This window comes from Camponotus floridanus, unplaced genomic scaffold, assembly GCF_003227725.1.
Source record: "Camponotus floridanus strain SB8 unplaced genomic scaffold, Cflo_v7.5 scaffold25, whole genome shotgun sequence".
Lineage (NCBI taxonomy): Eukaryota > Metazoa > Arthropoda > Insecta > Hymenoptera > Formicidae > Camponotus > Camponotus floridanus.
Window position 1 is genome coordinate 658972 of NW_020229381.1, and position 18314 is coordinate 677285.

Here is an 18314-nt window from a genome sequence, read left to right on the forward strand (position 1 = left end):
ATCATATTCTTTATATTTTAATGAAATATTCATACTAAAAATGGGTAATGCGATCATTAATAAACATGATAATTTAATTGACAGAAAAAGTAAAAATAATTAATTGACATTTGTCAGCTGTTTCTCTCTCTCTTTCTCTCCCTCTTTCTTTCTTTCCCGCTCTTTCTCTTTGCTATCTTTAAAAATTATACATAAAAGAGCAAAAAAAAAAATGTATTCCGCGAATCTCTTTCGTCATCTCTTGTGGATTGCCCCCGGAGCAATACTGATACTGACATTATATCTTTTGATGTTTGTCTTACAGTTGTACGTCTGCATTTCATGCTGCAAGCATGCTGTCGAGGATCTGCTTCGTACTTTTGCTGGTGCTTCCTGCCAGTTTTGCCAGTAAATATTCTGACATTTAAATTTTTGTTAAATTGATCCTTGCCATTTTACAAAAATTTTTTGAAATTTATATCATTTTCATTTTTTTACGAAATCAATCGATGTAGTTTCGTGGAGACATACGTAATTGAATATATTTTATTTTTAAATAATCAAATAGAGAATGGTGAAAAATGAAGGCCTCCGAAAAATTAAATTTTTCGATTTAAGTATCTTTTAATCTAGTAATCTTTTAATCTACGAAGATATTAATTTATATTCTCGAGATCAATTAATATATAAAATCTTTAATTGAATAATTTTCACAGAGGTTAAATGTCCCAATATTATCGGCAGAAATCAATGGACCTCCGTTCCCGCTGGAGATGTGAACTATTTAATAGTACCGATTCCTTATGTAATAATACAACACACAGTCACGCCCGAATGTAATTCGCGGGAAGCGTGTACAGCCCGTGTCGATGGCATCCGCGGTTTTCATATGGACGAATATGGCTGGGATGATATCGGTTATTCGTAAGTTCTAATAATTATTATCTCAGCTCCTGTTATTGAGCACAAATACATTTATGAAACAGACATTACAATCATTTTTGTAACATATAAATATCTAATAATATTAAGATGTATAGAAAAATATTATGATCAATAAACGATCTTTTTTTTAAAGATTCTTAATTGGTGGCGATGGAAATGTATATGAGGGATGTGGATGGACACGCGAAGGGGCGCACACATACGGATATAATAAAAAATCTGTCGGAATAGGTTTCATTGGAAATTTTGAAAGTAAGTATCGCGGAAAAATATTTATATCTTTCATATTTACCATGTATTTAATATATTTATACTTTATTTCGGCAAGATAATTGTCATTTCTTGTTTTATTCTCAGACAAACAGGCCAGCCAGAAAATGTTGAACGCTGCGCATCAATTAATTGAATGTGGCAAATCCCAGGGTATCCTTCGAAACGACGTACGTGTGTTTGCTGCGCGACAAGTACAGCAAACAGCGAGTCCAGGATATCAACTTTACTTGCAACTTCAAGACTGGCCTGAATGGTCTAATAATGTAGTCAGATGAGCAATTTTTACAAGTGCGATGCTAAAGATTATCGCTTTTGACTCAATTTAAGTAATTATATTAGAGAGAAAATATTTGCTCTCATGATTTTTAAATTAACATAGATGTAAACGTAGAAAAGAATATTTTTTTTTCTTCTATACATAGAAGAAATCTTAAATATTTTTTCTTAATAAGGTTTGTGGAAAAAGCTTTTTCATATCACAATGCTTATTGCTGTTTATTTTAATCCGCATCTCTTAATCCGTGCTTCGTTCAATAAGATTATATAGAACAGGCCACATACAAAGCCGTTCCTCAAATAACATCATTGCCTTGCGATATATTTTCGCAATTCGTTCGCAATAAGATTAAAAAAATAAAACTAATGTAAGACCGTAAAAAAAAAAGAGAAATATACGTCAATATTCGAGGTAATAGTTTGTGTTTTATTATATTACCTTTCTAGCGAGAAGTCCAGCTCCTGATCTAATATAAAAAGAAAGTTCTTAACATACGTTTTTTAACGCATTAACATTTCAGAAGAACGCATGTAGATGACATATAGAAATAAATCGTGGATAAATTGTGATGAATTTAGGAGATGGAACGGTATATGACATCGTAACGTATATCCAATTCTATTCAAGTTTCTTTTTTTTCGATTATTAGGAGATCACGTAATTACTAATATACAAATGATACATTATCACCGAGAGTTTCTCTTACACAGAATAAATATATTGCGCATTAGCGGGTTTTTTCAAGAATGACGCAATCGAGCCGAGCTTAAGTTTTTTTTTCTTTTAATCATAGTTATTATTATCGTTAATATCCATATAATTATCAATAACTACAGTAAAACACAAAACAAAAAAAAGAAAAAAAAAAGAATATAGTGATATCTGTACATTTTTTCTTCCTTAAATGATTAACGTAAACATTCTTTTGTATTCCTCTCTGTTAGCCTACAATTAGGAAGAAACTAAATCATAATATTCACAGATATTTTACAAGATAGGTGAGGCCCGCCGACGGGCGCACATGTCGCGTTAACAACGGTACAGAAAGTACATGATCCTGCACCTATGCTATATGACTGGCTGCAGCGGAAAGAGGAGGGAAAACGCAACATTTTCATAAAAATAAATGAGTTGCGTGAAATTAACGACACGTGCGCACGTTTCGCGCCTTATATACTTATATTTATAGCTATAATATTTATATATATATATATAACGCTCCTTTTTTTATCACTTTTCTCTTTCTCTCTCTCTCTCTCTTTCTCTCTCTCTCTCTCTCTCTCTTGCTTAGTTATACTTCTACACTGTACATATCCACAACGCATCTTTTACACTGTACATGCACACGCTCTGCGAGTATCCGCGCTGCCTTAAGGTAATTGCATGTCGCAGGGATGGACAAAACAATAGAATGGACATTTAAAACATAAACGATGCGTTCTATTCGGTTAAAAATAAAAGTAACAAATTTATCGAATCGAGTGTCCCTGAACCACTTGAACGATGCGTCCTATTCGGTTAAAATTAAAAGTATGAATATAAAGTAAACAATATATACTCGGTACATTCTCTTCTGCATGTCTTGACATTTTACAAATATCGAAAGAAAATTAAATTTTTCGTTTAGGGAAAAGAAATACGGATCTTCGTAAAAGAGCGTATCGTTTAAAGTTTAAATTATTCTTGCTACATTCAGCAACAAATAACTTGAACAAATAATTGCATACATTTTGTCCATCCCTGATTCTTGCATGAAAATTACTCTCTAGAGGCATGCGTTCTACGTGCAGCGGCATAATATCGTAAATAGATATAAGTTTCTTAATTTATTTAAAATGTTTTTTGACGGCTTGGTGTGTGATATAGTGTAACCTCTGGTCTATACACGTAAGCGCATTTATTCGGACACGAATGCTAAAAAGTCTATGAGTCGTCGCGCGACGGAATCGATAGGGATGGGATATAAAGATAGATATATTTACTGCAATTGAATGAGCAGCAGATGAACGCGAATCAAATATTAATAAACATTAATTTCGCATTCGCTGTTCAGCGTTCATTCATTCAGATATATCCAACTTTATAGGATGGAAGTGCGTAGAATGGGGCGTCGTCAATGGTCAATGAGATCGGTCATACATTTTCCCAGTATGACAAATAAGCCCCATTTTATCCTTAAATGTGTGCGGATTGGTATGCCCTAGCTAGCCTTTTGCAATAACGTTAATAATAATTAATAGCAGCGATAATAGAGTAGTGGTAGAGTAGTAATAGTAATAGTAAGTAGTAGTAGTGGTAATAGTATAGTAGTAATAATAGCAATAGCAGTAGTAATAGTAATCGTAATAATATATAATCATAATTATAATAATAATAATTGATATTAATGATAATTGTAATAAGAATGGGCGATTATCAGTGTTACCAAGGTCATTTATTAAAAAAATAAATTAGACGAATTATAATAATAAAATTCTTACAATGAAGGAGGGAACCGTCTAATTTATTTAATTCCTCAATGTGTTGAAAAATCTTGTAGTTATAATTTTGACACTGGCAACACTGTTATTAACATTAATAGTAATCATAATAATCATAATAAAGAATATAAGTAGTAACGTTAAAAATTCTTTTATAAGATACATATAATGCTAAGAGAGTATGCTATATGTATGAGAGGAATTTTAGTAATTCACGAGAGATTAATAATAATAATAAAATAATAGTAATAATAATTCACAAATTCGCATCTTGCTATGGGAAATCATAGATACACTAGGATAGATCTATAGAATAGATCGCGCAAATTCTACGCGGGTGACCCAACTTTTCTCATTCTCTGTGCTAGAGGACTAAATTTATAATTTACACTCTAAACTCGACACGACCGGCGGCGGCAGCAGCAGCAATGGGCAGCAGCAAATTATCGTTATAGTTTCGTTACAATATAGTATAATACATAGTCATTTTATATATATATATAGAGCAGTATTTATACAAAAACACATCACATACCGCACGGACCATTAGTTGGGCACCCTCTTATACGTTTTTATCTTTTGTCTTCTTCCTCTTTACGCAGTTACCATTATTATTAAATACTTAAAATCACAGTAGTTATGCCCTCGGTGGCTCGCTTATAATTTTTTTACACAATTTATTTTATTATTATTAACGCCTAAACCTTATTTGAAATAGCTCGTAATAACTCATGATAGTGATAGGGTATGTTAGCTGCTTCTATATCTTTACTTCGCGTTTGACTTGTCCATTAAGAGACATGAATTCTTACTGCTTTCTCTATGGGAGGGACGAACGTAAGTAATGAGTATCGCATGACGAATCGAAGGTCTTGTTTAAAGGCTGGGGTTGTGCCTGACCCGCTTGTAAGAAAGACCAAGAGTGATGTCGGTCGATCCGACAAACATTGTCAGTATTATAATTGACGCGAGTTACAAGCCGTTCAAAGAAAAAGAAGAAGAAGAAAAGCAAGAAAGAACCGAGCTTGCCTGCGCGAATTTCATCGAAGGGAGGTACGCACGATGATGACCAACGCATTTGAAGGTGCTAACCTCACTTCACCGCACAACCTCGTGCCCCGTTTTTAGGCCTACGATCTAAAGATCAGTTTACCCCGCCGGGTTCCATTTGATTGTCACTGATACAACTCCGGATAAGGAGCTCTTCATTTTGAATGCGCATCCTGCTTTTTGTCGCATAACTACGCGCGTGTCAAGCGGACACTCCAGGCTTCATGCCAGGTATGAAGCGTCCTGCGGTGCGTGAAGACGAGACATACGGATAAATCGTAATCCGGTAGATCAATAATCGGTCTCAAACCGTAGCAATGACGATTAGTAAATGAGCAATTTTTGCGACACGATGAAGTAGGTCCGGTGCAATCCTTGCCAAATTTTCATGCGCGAAATCACAAGACGGGAAAATGTGAACTACATATGCCGGCTAAAATACAGAAATTTTTGTAGCATTACATCTTAATCGCATCTCGTTGGAAAGAGAATAATAAAGAGAATAAAAAAAAAAAAAAGAGAATCACAAATAAAAGGAATACATCATAATAATGTTTCCATGTAAAATAGAGAGCTTGTATCTCATATATAATGAAAAATTTCATATAATGAAAAGAATTTTGATTCACCTGTTGCGATCCGGGTGCGGCAATGTTTACGATTCCAGCAGCTTGTTTTTGTTGGAGATACATGATAAATCCTGTTTGAAGATTTTTACTTTGTTGCAATACATCTACTTCATCACGACCACAAGGTAATGCCAACAACATGCAATGTTCGTTATCAGTCTGGAAAACATTTTAATTGATGTATTAAAAAATAATTCAGCCAGAATAGTTAAAATCATCAAATATCGATATAAACAACGATATTTAACTGCCAAGAAGGACCACACACCTGCATCTTTCTCGCTACGCCTTCAACTTGAGTTTGTTCCAATCTCATTCTTTGAGCTATTCTCAATGGTGGTGTGGAACCATCGCTGTTACATGGCAAACTGTCTCTGGCCACGTTAGGATTGCCGAAAACAAAATGCATTTGTACCGCTGCTTGATCGTTCTTGAGCGCCAATAAACCTTGCCACATAACCGGGTAACGTTGGAGTAACATCTGAAACGTATCCGCTTGCGGTGGCACCTGAGACGCATACGGTGGTGGCGTGACGACATGATGTTTTCTGCATCTCTCCGGCGTGGCAGCTCTGCCCATTTCAGGTGGCGCTTCACTGGCAGCCATCGGATATTGAGAACGTAAATGAGCGGGCGGTGGTTCGTAATAACCTGCTCTAGCACCAGCCGGAGTGCCGGGTAATGACGGATTACTTCCCGCATTATACTGCGGCGGTGGAGGTGGTAATCTTCCGTGTAACATATAAACTTGAGCAACTTGTGGACTATCGGTGGTACGATCTTGAGGTGTTCTCGTTCCTCGCCTCAATTCTAAAGGAGGACTGTGACTGTCCTCTATGCCGGTCTCGAGTTTCGGATCTAAAGGTAGATGCGGAGATCTTGTCCCTGGAATGTGATAAGCTATGCGAGGTGCCGTTAACGCTTCCTGTTGCGCACGGAGATGATATTGGTATTGTAACATCTGAGAATGTAAATAATGAGGTGGCAGCTCTCCGCCACGAGTCAGTCCTCCGTAATGATTGACAACTTCATTCTGTGAAACAAGATTATCTTTATCATTACTTCAATCAAGAAATAATATTATCTATATATTAACTTACAACAATCCGTAAAAATTCTTCATGCAATATCAAGAAATTTATTATTAATGTTTAAAAATTAATTTTTTTTGGTTTTTTTGTTTATATGAGACACATATACAGTTCTATTAATATATTATAAAATATATAAAAATATTAGAGAGAGAAAGTAAATACCTGTGAAGTATTAACGTGATGATGGGCAGGTGGAGGCAATGGAGGACTCTGGGATCGATGCGGGGGGACAAGACCATACTGACCCCCTGGTGGAGTAGCACCTGTACTTCCGTGCTAATCAAAATCGAAGAGTTAGTGCATTTAATGCAGTTTTCAACATATTAGCTTTATTATTTTTTTTTGTCACTGAAGCGCACGATTTTTACACGTAGTATTTATACTGTAAATATAAGTAATACTTACCAATGGAGCCTCGTACGTTGGCATCGGTACACTGCGACTTTGCGGGCTCGCAGTTGGCATCATGATACAACCAGACATCGGCACTTCTACTTTTTGCGGTTCTATTGTTCCAGTGGCCTGAAACACAAGTTTCCGAAATATTAATCGATGTTGATTTATAATTTCTAGCGTCGAGTATAATATTAAATCTAAAATACAATCTAATATTCTATTATACATACAGGAGTTTTTGGTACCGGTGGCCGGGTACTGCCGGTTGAAATCGGCTGTGGATTAACGAGATGCGGTTGCGTAGATGAACTCCCGGTAACAATCGGTGGAACTACAGCTTGCAGTAAATGTGTCTTTGGATTAATTGGATGAGGTTGTCCATTAATACCCTTGAGAGCGGTGGGCTGCGAGACCGGTGGGTGCATTCTGGTAACGTTTACACTAACAGGATGCATATTTATTGGCATTTTTTGCGACATGTTTACTATCGTTGGCGTTTGTTGCTTGGCGGCTTGCAAAAGATGTTGTTTAGGATTAGGCGGTGCTCCGGTGTTGTTGAGTACGGGTGACATGGGTTGACCTTGCTTCACGCCTGTGTTCACTGGCGTCAATTGCGCCGCCTGTTTCGCACGCGGACTTAAGCTGGGCGACACGACTCTGCTAGGTGGTATCTGCAGATTGAGGCCCTGTATCGCTTGCGCGGATGACTTGACGATGTTTTGTACTATCGTTTGGTTAGGCAAGCTTGGAGCCACCGGTTTCGTGATGACAACCTGCTGCTGAGCCGAAGTCACGAGCTTGCTAGCGTTTAAGACGTGCGCCTTAAGACTCGTAGGTTTCGTCTGCGAGGAACAAGAGGTAGGTTGAGCCGTTGTAGTTGATGCTACAGACGTCGCAGTCACAGTAGTGACAATAGTCGTGGTTGTCGTAGAAGATTGCGCAATAGTAATGGTAGAGGTAACTTGCACTTGTACTGTCGGGGATTGTGGTTTCGTAATCACGCTAGTGTGCGGTTGGACCGGCTGTGTTGGTGTCGATTGACAAGGTGGATGTTCTATAACGACCTCTTTCTTCGGCTCCGCTGCTATTACTAACGGAGAATTTTCGGATTTCACTCGTGGCGTTTCATTTGTCGAACTTGCGTTGACTAATCCACTGCTTCGAGGTTCGCATGGTGTCCTATTGATAGTTTGCACCTGACTGGATGCCGCGGATACTGGTATATATTGACCCTCCTCGGATTCCCTCATAGGTATCAACATTCCCGTGACTGGATCGATCAACGTCATCGGTTCGAGCGACACTGTCTTCTGCGGCGCCGATGTGACAACAATTTGAGCCGGTTCCTCCGTTTTTGGACTTTCCGGTTGAGCCGGTTTTGGTTCTTCTTTTATCGATATCTCTTGCGACGTCACGACTACTTCCTTCGCCTTCTCCTCTCCGCTATCCTCGTTATTCTCGGATGTTCGCCTCGCCGTCTTACGATTGCCTCTAGGTGATTTACGAAGTTCCGTTGTCAGTGGCGCAATAGGTTGCACCGTCGTATTGCGAGGAGCATTGTTGTGTCTAGTACTTCGCCTGGTGGCATGCACATTCCCGGCGGCGCTGCTGACCAATCCTTTATTCGCAGGTGATCCACGGACAACATCCTCGATGACATCGTCGACCGTATTGCGACTACCGTCTCTTTCCGCCAATCTTCTTGATTTCCTCGTATTAGCAGCCGGAGAAACAAACTCTTCCGGCGGTATTTCCTTAACCGCGGCCACGGGAATCGCTGGTTGCGCATTGGATCCTGTTACGTTTGGTCCGGGAGATTTAATAGTGAGAATAAGTCGCGGACGACCGGCGTTATCCTCCTCGCTGTCGTCATGGAACTCGTAAACATCAGCAGGCAATTTATTCTTCTCAACATGATGTTTGCTACCTCGGGAACTTCTACCACCTCGTCTGTGAGAGACAGTGCTCGCGTTCCTGCCACCTCGCCTGGTGGTGACCCCGCCACGACTGCCGCGTCTACTCTTCGCTCTGCCACGACGACTCCTCGTAGACTCATTTTCGCACGTTTCCATACTCTCGTCGTGTTCGTCAGTTGTTACAAAGTTCTTTTTACTCTCGCCCTCTATCGATGACACGGGATCAAACCAATCTGATTCATTCTTACTTGTATCGTGCGAGTCGCTGTTCGCGCTTTCGTTCTGTTGCGCTTCGTCATCGCCATCATTACCCTCACCGTCGCACAGAGCATCGACTTTCTTTATTACGCTTTCGATGTTTACTTCCTTCGCGGACCAATAGTCGCTATCCTCTTTACTATCAATCGGATCTTCTTTAGAATCAATAGCAAGAGGATCCGTGCTCGGTTCTTTCAACGGATCTTCTACTGCCTCTTCGTCTAACTCCATCTCATCATTCTCCTTAATCTCTTCTTTAATTTCATTTACAGGTTCCAATTTTATAGGAGTTTCCGTTTCGAGTTTCGTTGCGATCAGTACATCGGCAACTTCGACTTTTGGAATGCATGGCGCATTCTCTGTCTTAATTACTATTTCTTGTTTTTCTAGTTTTACATCATTTTCTACGCTGGGTTGATTCAAAAGTTCCTCGGGCGCGGCTATAATATATTCAGTTTCGTCTACTGTATCTTCCTGTTTAACATCGACTGGTTCCTGTTTTATCCCATCGATTGGTTGGGTTGACTGTATAGGTGGTGTAAGTTGCATCGGTTGAGCAGTTTGATTAATCTGTGCTTCAGCGTCTACTTCCAATTGTTGTCCTTGGATGCGTTGGTCTAAACATTCATTCATCAATGGCGTCGATATAGAAGATGCGGTCGATGATACTACTCTGGTTATGATCGTCTGCGACTCTGTAGACACCAGAGGTATGTGAGATTTAACTAATTGACCTTGAGAAACAGGCGACTGTCTCTGACAAGGCGTTTGCGGGATGACGGATTTGTCGCCGGATATTGATAATGGCGCGCTCGCCGTTATTTGCTGAGGAACTATAGGTACTACAGTCTTTATTAACGATTGATTTGGAGAAGAAACATTCGGTGGACCTAGAGTATGCACCGACTTGTGAAGTAGGTGAGATTGACCGTGAGCCACGATTACAGGGCTGGGCGTGGAAGGTACGTGCGTAGTTAAAAGTTGAAGATTTGACACTTCTTGTTTCTGTCTGGGCGACAGCAGATTACCGTCTGTAATAGACACAGAAATTTGTTTCTGCGTTCTAGATGACATCGTGTAGCTGTCCGTGACGTAAGCTGGCTTGCCAAATACCGGACTAGACGTACTGGCATTGATCTCGATCTTCGCTGTTTCGGGTATATATGTGGGCGGTTGATTCGGTGATGGAACCTTAGGCGAAGTAGACGCTTTGTTGGTTGATTCAGGTATAATAGCGGGCGACAATTTTGGTTCTTCCAATCTCTGCGACGGCTCATTCGGATTTACCGGTAGTAGCGTCTCGATTACAGATTTGCCACCTAAAGAGGAATCGCGCGAATTTTTCACCTGTATACCGGACGCTAACGGTGGTACAGGCATATAAGGTCGTGGTGGAATATTCAAGGTCAACGGCGGTAAACCACCGCGAGGATAACCGGGTGCAGGTGCCAACATTCCCGAGGCGTGCTGTATTACTGGCTGTTGAGTCGCCGCGGTCGAATAAATTTGTTGAACTGGCGCCTCCGGTCTATGAGCAGGGATAGGCACGCATACCGCGATCTTGGTAGGTGGTGGCGAAGCTTTTCTCTTACCCACGTTAGGTACGTGTGGACTTAACGCAGGATTCCGCGACCATTGTCCGTTGGGCGAAAGAGGCTGAGAAATGCGCGGCGATGACTGCGATGGTACCAAAGGTGGTATTCTTGACGGAACTAACGGTGGCAATGGTGTCGTATTGGAAGTTGACGAGCAAGAAACAGTCGTCGTTTGCATTTTCGGGGAGGCTTGGCGCATGGGTACCATCTGAGATTGCGGAGACACGGGAAGCCTCTGATACAGAGGCTGCATCGTAATCGGCGATGGTCGTGAACTTGCAACGGAGAGCGATTTTGGCATTTCACTCGTAATCGGTACGCTGCACGGCACCAACATAGGTTGCTTGTATTGTGGCGGTGGCGACGCGGATGGTCTCTGCACTTGTACCGTTCTTTCCGGACTAGCGATATTAATGTCCGATTCTGTGGTTTCTAACTTGACGGATTCGCGCGGCTTGTGCTCGTTCAAAGTCCAAGAATGAGCGATCACGGAACTCGGTGGACTTTGTGGTTTAGTAACTACCGTGGGCGGTAGTCGCATTTCGATTGATTTTTCAGGCGTTGTTAAGACAGGCGTCACATTCAGCGTTTTCGTCGGAGACTTGTAGAATGACGGTATGTCCGGTGTTTTTGGCGGTTGCGTCAAATCGACCGTCTCGTAATTCGGATCCTCCTCTGTATCCGTGTCAATTTGTAGATCGTGTTCGCTCTGCGGTGTATCTGGCTTTAGATCCGCGTCGCCTTCCACTGTTGAAGCGTTCAAACTTTCAACAGCTTGTTGCATTTCTTCGACATCTTCTTGAGGAGCCTCGGTCGGAGCTCCGGTAATTCCGTCAGTTTCGGTTTCTTCTTCCTCACCCTCGTAAGAGAAGTCCTCCGTCGAAGCGCCGAACGTTTCTTCGAGTAACGCGGCAACAGCGTCTTCAGTTTCTTCCTGTGATATTGCTACTCGCGGCTTGTCTTCGTTTTGAGCCGGTGGTGTTGTTGGCACAGGTACTTCTGGTTCTTCTCTGCTGCCACGCGATTGACAATTGCTGTCCTTCTCGTCAGGCTCCGAGATACTCTTCACAGCATTCTCGTGAATTGTCTCGTCTATTTCTATTCCAAAACCGGGTATAAATTTGTCCTTCTTTTTCTCTGATTTAGAGGTTTGAATATCACTTACAACCGGAGTGGTTATCGATGATACGGTTGACACGTTGGAAGTCGTTTTAGGTATCGGGCTCAATAATGTCTCTCTAGGTGCGGGCAAACTGGATGATATCGTCTTAGATACTAATGGACTACTCGCTCTCGGTGGACTAGGTTCGGCGCCTAGATAAGGTAATTCACCACTCTTCTCGTGATGATGATGGTGATGATGGTGGTGATGGTGATAATCCTTCCGATTGCGTTCTTCTTTCGATTTCTTCCGTTTCTTCTTCTTTTCTTTGACCTTTTCCGGTGCTGTCGAAGGTGTTGACGGCTCAACACTGTCATTATCATCGGTGAATCGAAAGACATCGTGATCGCTGGGCTCGGTAGTGCACACGGGAGCGGACTTCGGAGAACTCGGCATACCTAAAAGTTTCGCTTCGATCTCCCGGCCAGCTTCGGCCAAATCGACACTATTTTCATCTTCTGGCTGATGGCGTCGTTTCTTCTCCGTCTTTCGTCTTGTCCTGTCCATGTCGAGCGAACTACGACCACCGTCACTGTCTGAAGCATAAACACTGTTCTCCGATGTCATATTGCTAAATCTATTGAAGAACGTGTGAGTATTAGATGGACCATCGTCAACATCATCCGAGAGAGGGCCGAAAATGTCCTCCATACGTTGAGAATCTCTTGCTTCTTGTCTGTTGAGCCTCTTTCGCCTCGCTTTGGCCTTCTCCTCTCCATTCCGATCGCGCCTCTTATCCTTTTTACTACGTTGCTTCTTATCGGCGCGCATTCTTTCTTCAGCGTTTTCTAATCCTGTCGTGACTATAGTTGTAGCGGCGGTAATAGTGGTCAATTCCGTGCCATGATTTGGTCGACACTCTGCATTCGACGACGTAATGAGATTGGTTTTATTTTTATGTTCTAGAATCTCTGTCGGTTCCACCTTCAAATTATTTTCACTCGAGATACTGTTCTTTTGGCGTTTCTGTTTCTTTTTATGTGATTTCTTTCGTGAATCTCTCTCGTGATTGTTTACCACTATTGTCGGATGATTCGTACGGAAACTAACCGAGATTCGTTCGTCTTCGTCGGATGTACGAGGTTCTTCCTTAATGTTCGTGTGTACGCTATTCACAATGACATTTGAGGCTTCTAATGGATTTTGCTTCTCCTCCGTATCGGCAAAGCCAAGATCGACATCACTCTCGAGGAATCTTTCAGTCTTTACAGGCTTGCGAACTTTGTTATTAAATGGCTCCTCCTCTTCACTCGTATCAGAATGAATGCGAGATCGCGAACCTTTTCTGGAGAGAGACTTGGTTCTCGTCGAATCCGATTCGGAAGTAGCTTCGTCCTCAGTCAGAGCTTTGCTACTCACGGAATCTCCGTCCCACGATGTACTCTGCTTCTTCTCTTCTCGCCTGGCGCGACTTTGCTTCAATTGCGAAAATTTATCCTTTAATCGCACTTGACGCTTCTCCTCTTCTAGTTTTTGCATATTTTTCGTCGAACGAGCTTTCACTTTATCATACATACTGATGTAAGCAGGCTCATCATCGACAATGTCAAAAATCGAGTGCTTCTTCGGCTCATCGCTATCTGTATCTGTGGCCGATGGATTTCTTACCGTTTGTATTTCATGAGTGGAGAGGGGACCATCGTCTACGTCACTGTGTGAATTCAATGTAGAAGACTGTTGCTGTTGATGATGCTGCACATCTCTTGTATGATTCGACCCCATGGAACTTTGCTCGGACAGAGTCGAATCATTTCTTTTGGAAAGTTCCAACCTTGACAAAAATTCTTTATCGGATTCATGCGATACTCTTGGACTACGTTCTCTCGATTCCTTCTCCGATCGATTCTTTTTACTCCTCTGTTTCTCCTTATTTCCACTATCTCTCGAGTTGTTTTCTCGGGTCACGGATTCACCGTCCTGTGTCGCACTGCTGCTTTCTTTACTATCACGACTCTCCCTGCTCTCTCGACTAGAACGATGCGAGTCGTTGCGATGCTTACGATCTTCGGATCTCCTATTTTGTCTAGACCGATCCTTACTGTCGCGTCGATGGTCCGAAAGTTTTATACGTTTAGCATCCTCGTCCGTGGGACAATCTTGCGACGAGCATCTGCGTTTGACCGATACCGGTGCCGGAGTAACCTGATTTTGAGACTGCGTAACAGAGGAATGCAAATGATTCTCGGTTGATTGACGTCTGTTGTCATCGCGTTCCCTCTTCTCTTTGTCCTTTTCCTCGCGATCTCTCCTTTTTTCGCGTTCAGCCTTTTCTTTCTCTCGCCTTTCTTGATCTTCGCGTTCCCGTCGCTTCTCCCTCTCATGTTTTTCCCTCTCGAGTTTTTCGAGTCTCTCTCGTTCTTCTTTCTCGCGTTTCTCTTTTTCCATCTTTTCCCTTTCTTCCTTTTCTTTTCGCCTTTCGCGCTCTAATCTCTCCTTTTCTTCCTTCTCTCGCTTTCTTTCCCGTTCGAGACGTTCTTTTTCTTCTCTTCTTCTTTCTCGTTCTATCCTGTCTCGTTCTTCTTTTTCCCTTCTTTCCTGTTCCTCTCTTTCTCTTCGAAGACGTTCCTTTTCTTGCTTTTCGCGCTCTAAGCGAATTTCCCGTTCTTTCTTTTCGCGTTCTTCACGTTCTCTCCTCTCACGCTCTTCGCGTTCTCGCCTTTCTTGCCGCTCCTTCTCCTCTCGTTCTCTTCTCTCACGATCGATACGTTCTTTCTCCCGTTTCTCCTTTTCTTTAATTTCATTTTCTTCCCTTTCTTTTCTTTCCCGTTCTCTTTCTTCTCGCTCTCTTCTATCTTTCTCCTGTCGTTCTTTATCAAGTCTCTCTCTTTCTCGCCTCTCCTCGTCTTTTTCACGCCTTTCGCGTTCTTCTTTTTCTTTTTTGTCCTGTCGATCACGATCTTCTTTATCCCTTCGTTCTTGTCTATCACGATCATCTTTATCTCTCCTTTCTTTTTCTTCTCGTTCTTTTCGTTCGTACCTCAGTTCTTTGTTATCTTTAAAATCCTTGCTGTGATTATCCGTATTTCCGACGTCATTCACCACAACATTCGTGCTTTCTTTTTCATCCCTATCTTTACGGTTTCTTTCGACGTCGATTTCATCTTTCCGTGATCTTCTTTGACAATCTTTACCCTTACTATGTTTCGACTCTCTGCTATCCCTCCCATCGCGGGAGTCTCTATTCTCTCGATTGCTACCGCTCGTTTCCTTCCTCAAACGAGAACGAGGCAAATCTGTGGAAGATGCAGATAATGATGATGAAGAGGAAGAATTAGATGAGGACGTTATGGAAGACGGTGGAGCTATCGAACTGGTAATAGTCATGGAAGATACCACGCCTGTTGCAGACATCGTTGTCGTTGCTACTGTCGTTGACGAAGTTGTCGCACTCAACGTTATAACAGGCATCGCTGTGGTTATTGCAGTTGAGTTGAAAGCATCCGTCGCCGCTGTCATCGTGGGTGACGCGGTAGTCGCGGAGATGCTCAATCCTCGATGTGTCGAGGTTCCGAGGCTGTGAATGTTACCTATACTACCATTGTTGTTGCTTAAAAGACTACTGGCTGACGCTAAACCACTACCATTACTGTTACTAGCTGCCGTTCCAAGGCCGATCGGCAGAGAAACTGGCGGCAACTCGGGACTAACTGTCTTAATAGATGTACCAGGTGTGATCGGTGTTGCTGGCGTTGGATGTATGCAATTATGTTGCACCATTCGTGGATCGGTCTTTAGTGCCGACGAGACTATGGTCGTTGTCGAAGTTAAACTCGCAGGTAATGATGTATTAATACCGATTTGACTGGTAACCGAAGTACCGCTGGCTGGCTGTATCGGCGGATGACTAGGAAACGGATACTGCAGACAAACTTTGCTGGTACAGCCACCATCACTAGTGGATGTAAGACCAGCAGTGCTACCGATCATAGAACTAACGCCAATAACACCAGTGAATTCCCGCGGTTCGTATTTTTCGCTAAAGTTTTCCAATCGCTTCGAGTCTTCATCGAACACACTCCTTTTCGCGAGGACCGATTTCACGATATCGGAAGGTTGCACTTCGTGGAGATCCAAATCGAGCAATTTATGCCGAAATCGGAATCTTTCCGAAGCGCTGGCATCGAGTTTCGCCAGAGCATCGCCGCCGGCGGCACTCAATGCTCTCGAACCGGACCACTTTTCATATTTTTCATCCAGAGAGCGTATCCTTTCTTCCAGACTAGGAGATTGCGGCGCTGTCTCACTGTCAGAACTGGTCGGGCTCGAACTGGTATGTCTGGGAGGTGGCGAAGCCGGCGGTTGCGGTGCGGCACGAGGACTTGGTGCAGTAGATAAACTGGCACACGGAGGACTAGCAATTTTAGCAAGGCTTGCATTGTTCGATCGAGAGCCGCTGCCATTATTGTTGTTACTACTGCTTGTATTATTGTTGTTGTTTAACATTTGTGCCGCAAACCTCGGTAAAGGTAACGACAATGGACCCTCGTGACTCCTTTCTCTGAATCTTCTTGGCTCGCTCGGTATCAAATTTTCCGGCCGTTCGTCAACGAGAGGCGTGCCTGGTCGAGATCCATCGTGGTGTTCATGATGTCTAGAAATATTATTACTTTAGTTTGAGTAATTTTTTAAATTAACTATCTTTTCTCTTTTTTTCTTTGAAACGTAAAACACAACTCACCTGCTAGTAGCATCCCGACGACGCTTACAAGGTCCAGGACCTCTACCCTCGCAACTACCTCTCCTTGTGCTATGGTGCACTACTACTTTGCTATCACTAACGCGTCTAAAATCCATTCCTTTTCTACTAGAATGCGAGGTAACGAGTAACGACGCAATTTCCGGCTCCTCGTCTTCGCAGAGTATTGTCGTCGATGAGTTATCGAGTTTTGCGCGTTTCTTTGACACGAAACCGACCTCATCGCCGCTACTATGGCACTCCTCAAGTTGCTCCAACAAATGGACGCGTTCCTTCTGGAGATGCCGAATATCGGGCGGAGGTAATAACGGTGGCGGTGGCGCAGGCGGGTCGATACTTGTAACAACACTTTGCACTGCGTGACGTCGTGACGGTGGCGGACAATCGTCGTCGTTAAGTTTGCCGTCGCTGAGTACGCTGCTCTGGTAATCGTCGTGACTTGCACCGCTGCCTTGACTAAATTCATCGTAACTGCGAAAACGTCTCGACGCCGGTTCGGCATAATCACCATCGTAATAGGAATCTTGATAGGATCGTCTATTACTTCGTGACAATGCTGTCGGATGAGCTGGACTCGCGCCTGGTGTACTGCCTCCGGAAGTCCGCGAATAGTTGGTCGTTCTAGATCGCGGGGGCGTATCATAGCGCGTGAATCTGTTGCTCGAACTCGGCACTGTGACTGCAGAATCGAAGCTGTTGCGCTCCCGCCTAGAAGGAATCCTTCGAATCACGAATGCACTTTAAGTTTTAAGTTCTTGATTATGACTCATGAGCTTATGCATAAGCATTCATTTTAAAACATTCATGGTAAAACTTTATCGATAATGTGTTAATAAAATTAAATAAAAATTATCTCTCAAACAAAGATATTTCGTATTAAGATATTTTTAGCCATAAGAAACGCATTTAATTGCATAAAAAAATGTACATACGTTATGTCAAACGACGACGCTGGCGAAGGTCTCGAGTCCCAAGGTTTTTCACTAGTATTTCCTTGACGCTCGAGATGTTCGTAAAAAGTTTCTTGACATTCTCTCGACGCGAAATCGATCTGCAAACGACGGCCGCGAACCGTGACTCCCCTCATCTCTTTCACGGCAGCTTGAGCGCAGCTTATTTGATCGAAAAAGACTAAAGCATGGCCACGTTCACGATCTATCACTACCTGAGTTGTCGGTCCAAATGTATTGAATTGCAAGCTTAAAAACTTCTCGGATGTGCAATCTAAAAAAAGAGAAAAACAATCAATATATGTACATATATAGTAATGGTTTGTATTTTAGTCCTCGTTGTGTTACTCTTTCTATTACTAATATAATTAATTCTATTACTAATATAATTAATGGTAAATAAAGTATAAATTTGCTCACCTCCAATGCCATCAACCCAAACGCAGGGTGTGGGCATTGATTTTCCGAATCCGAGTTTGATTCGATTCGCACCTATATGTTCACCGTCCATCGATCTCATGGCTTTAACGACACTACCAATATCCGAATACTGACAGAAAGCGTAACTCGATACGGCGCCTTGTTTCTTAATGTCAATTTCCTACAAACAAATA

General features: G+C 42.2%; 2 protein-coding genes across 7 annotated transcripts in view; one reads left to right on the forward strand and one right to left on the reverse strand.

Annotated features, from left to right (window-relative positions):
* Positions 1 to 269: 269 nt before the first annotated feature.
* Positions 270 to 1891, forward strand: LOC105249799 (peptidoglycan-recognition protein 2). Of its 2 annotated transcripts, none has more exons than XM_011255539.3 (4): positions 270 to 387; positions 696 to 903; positions 1058 to 1176; positions 1282 to 1891. In XM_011255539.3, the coding sequence occupies exons 1-4, from the start codon at positions 333 to 335 to the stop codon at positions 1470 to 1472; spliced, it is 573 nt and encodes a 190-aa protein (XP_011253841.1). In that variant the 5' UTR covers positions 270 to 332; the 3' UTR covers positions 1473 to 1891. The 2 variants fall into 2 exon arrangements, with proteins under 2 accessions (XP_011253841.1, XP_011253840.1); XM_011255538.2 differs by having other exon boundaries at positions 275 to 387; positions 724 to 903.
* Positions 1892 to 4634: 2743 nt separating this feature from the next.
* Positions 4635 to 18314, reverse strand: part of LOC105249800 (protein split ends) — a 73722-nt gene continuing 60042 nt past the window's right edge. For 4 of the 5 annotated variants that reach the window (XM_011255541.3, XM_011255544.3, XM_011255540.3 and 1 more), the window contains exons 5-13: positions 18121 to 18301; positions 17683 to 17974; positions 16733 to 17470; positions 7354 to 16645; positions 7133 to 7249; positions 6890 to 7003; positions 5902 to 6666; positions 5634 to 5792; positions 4635 to 5437 (exon numbers count right to left, since the gene is read on the reverse strand). In XM_011255541.3, the coding sequence (XP_011253843.2) occupies positions 5309 to 5437; positions 5634 to 5792; positions 5902 to 6666; positions 6890 to 7003; positions 7133 to 7249; positions 7354 to 16645; positions 16733 to 17470; positions 17683 to 17974; positions 18121 to 18301 (11787 nt within the window). In that variant the 3' untranslated portion in view covers positions 4635 to 5308. The remainder of the gene's footprint in view (positions 5438 to 5633; positions 5793 to 5901; positions 6667 to 6889; positions 7004 to 7132; positions 7250 to 7353; positions 16646 to 16732; positions 17471 to 17682; positions 17975 to 18120; positions 18302 to 18314) is intronic. The other variant, XM_011255543.3, reaches the window with a different exon arrangement.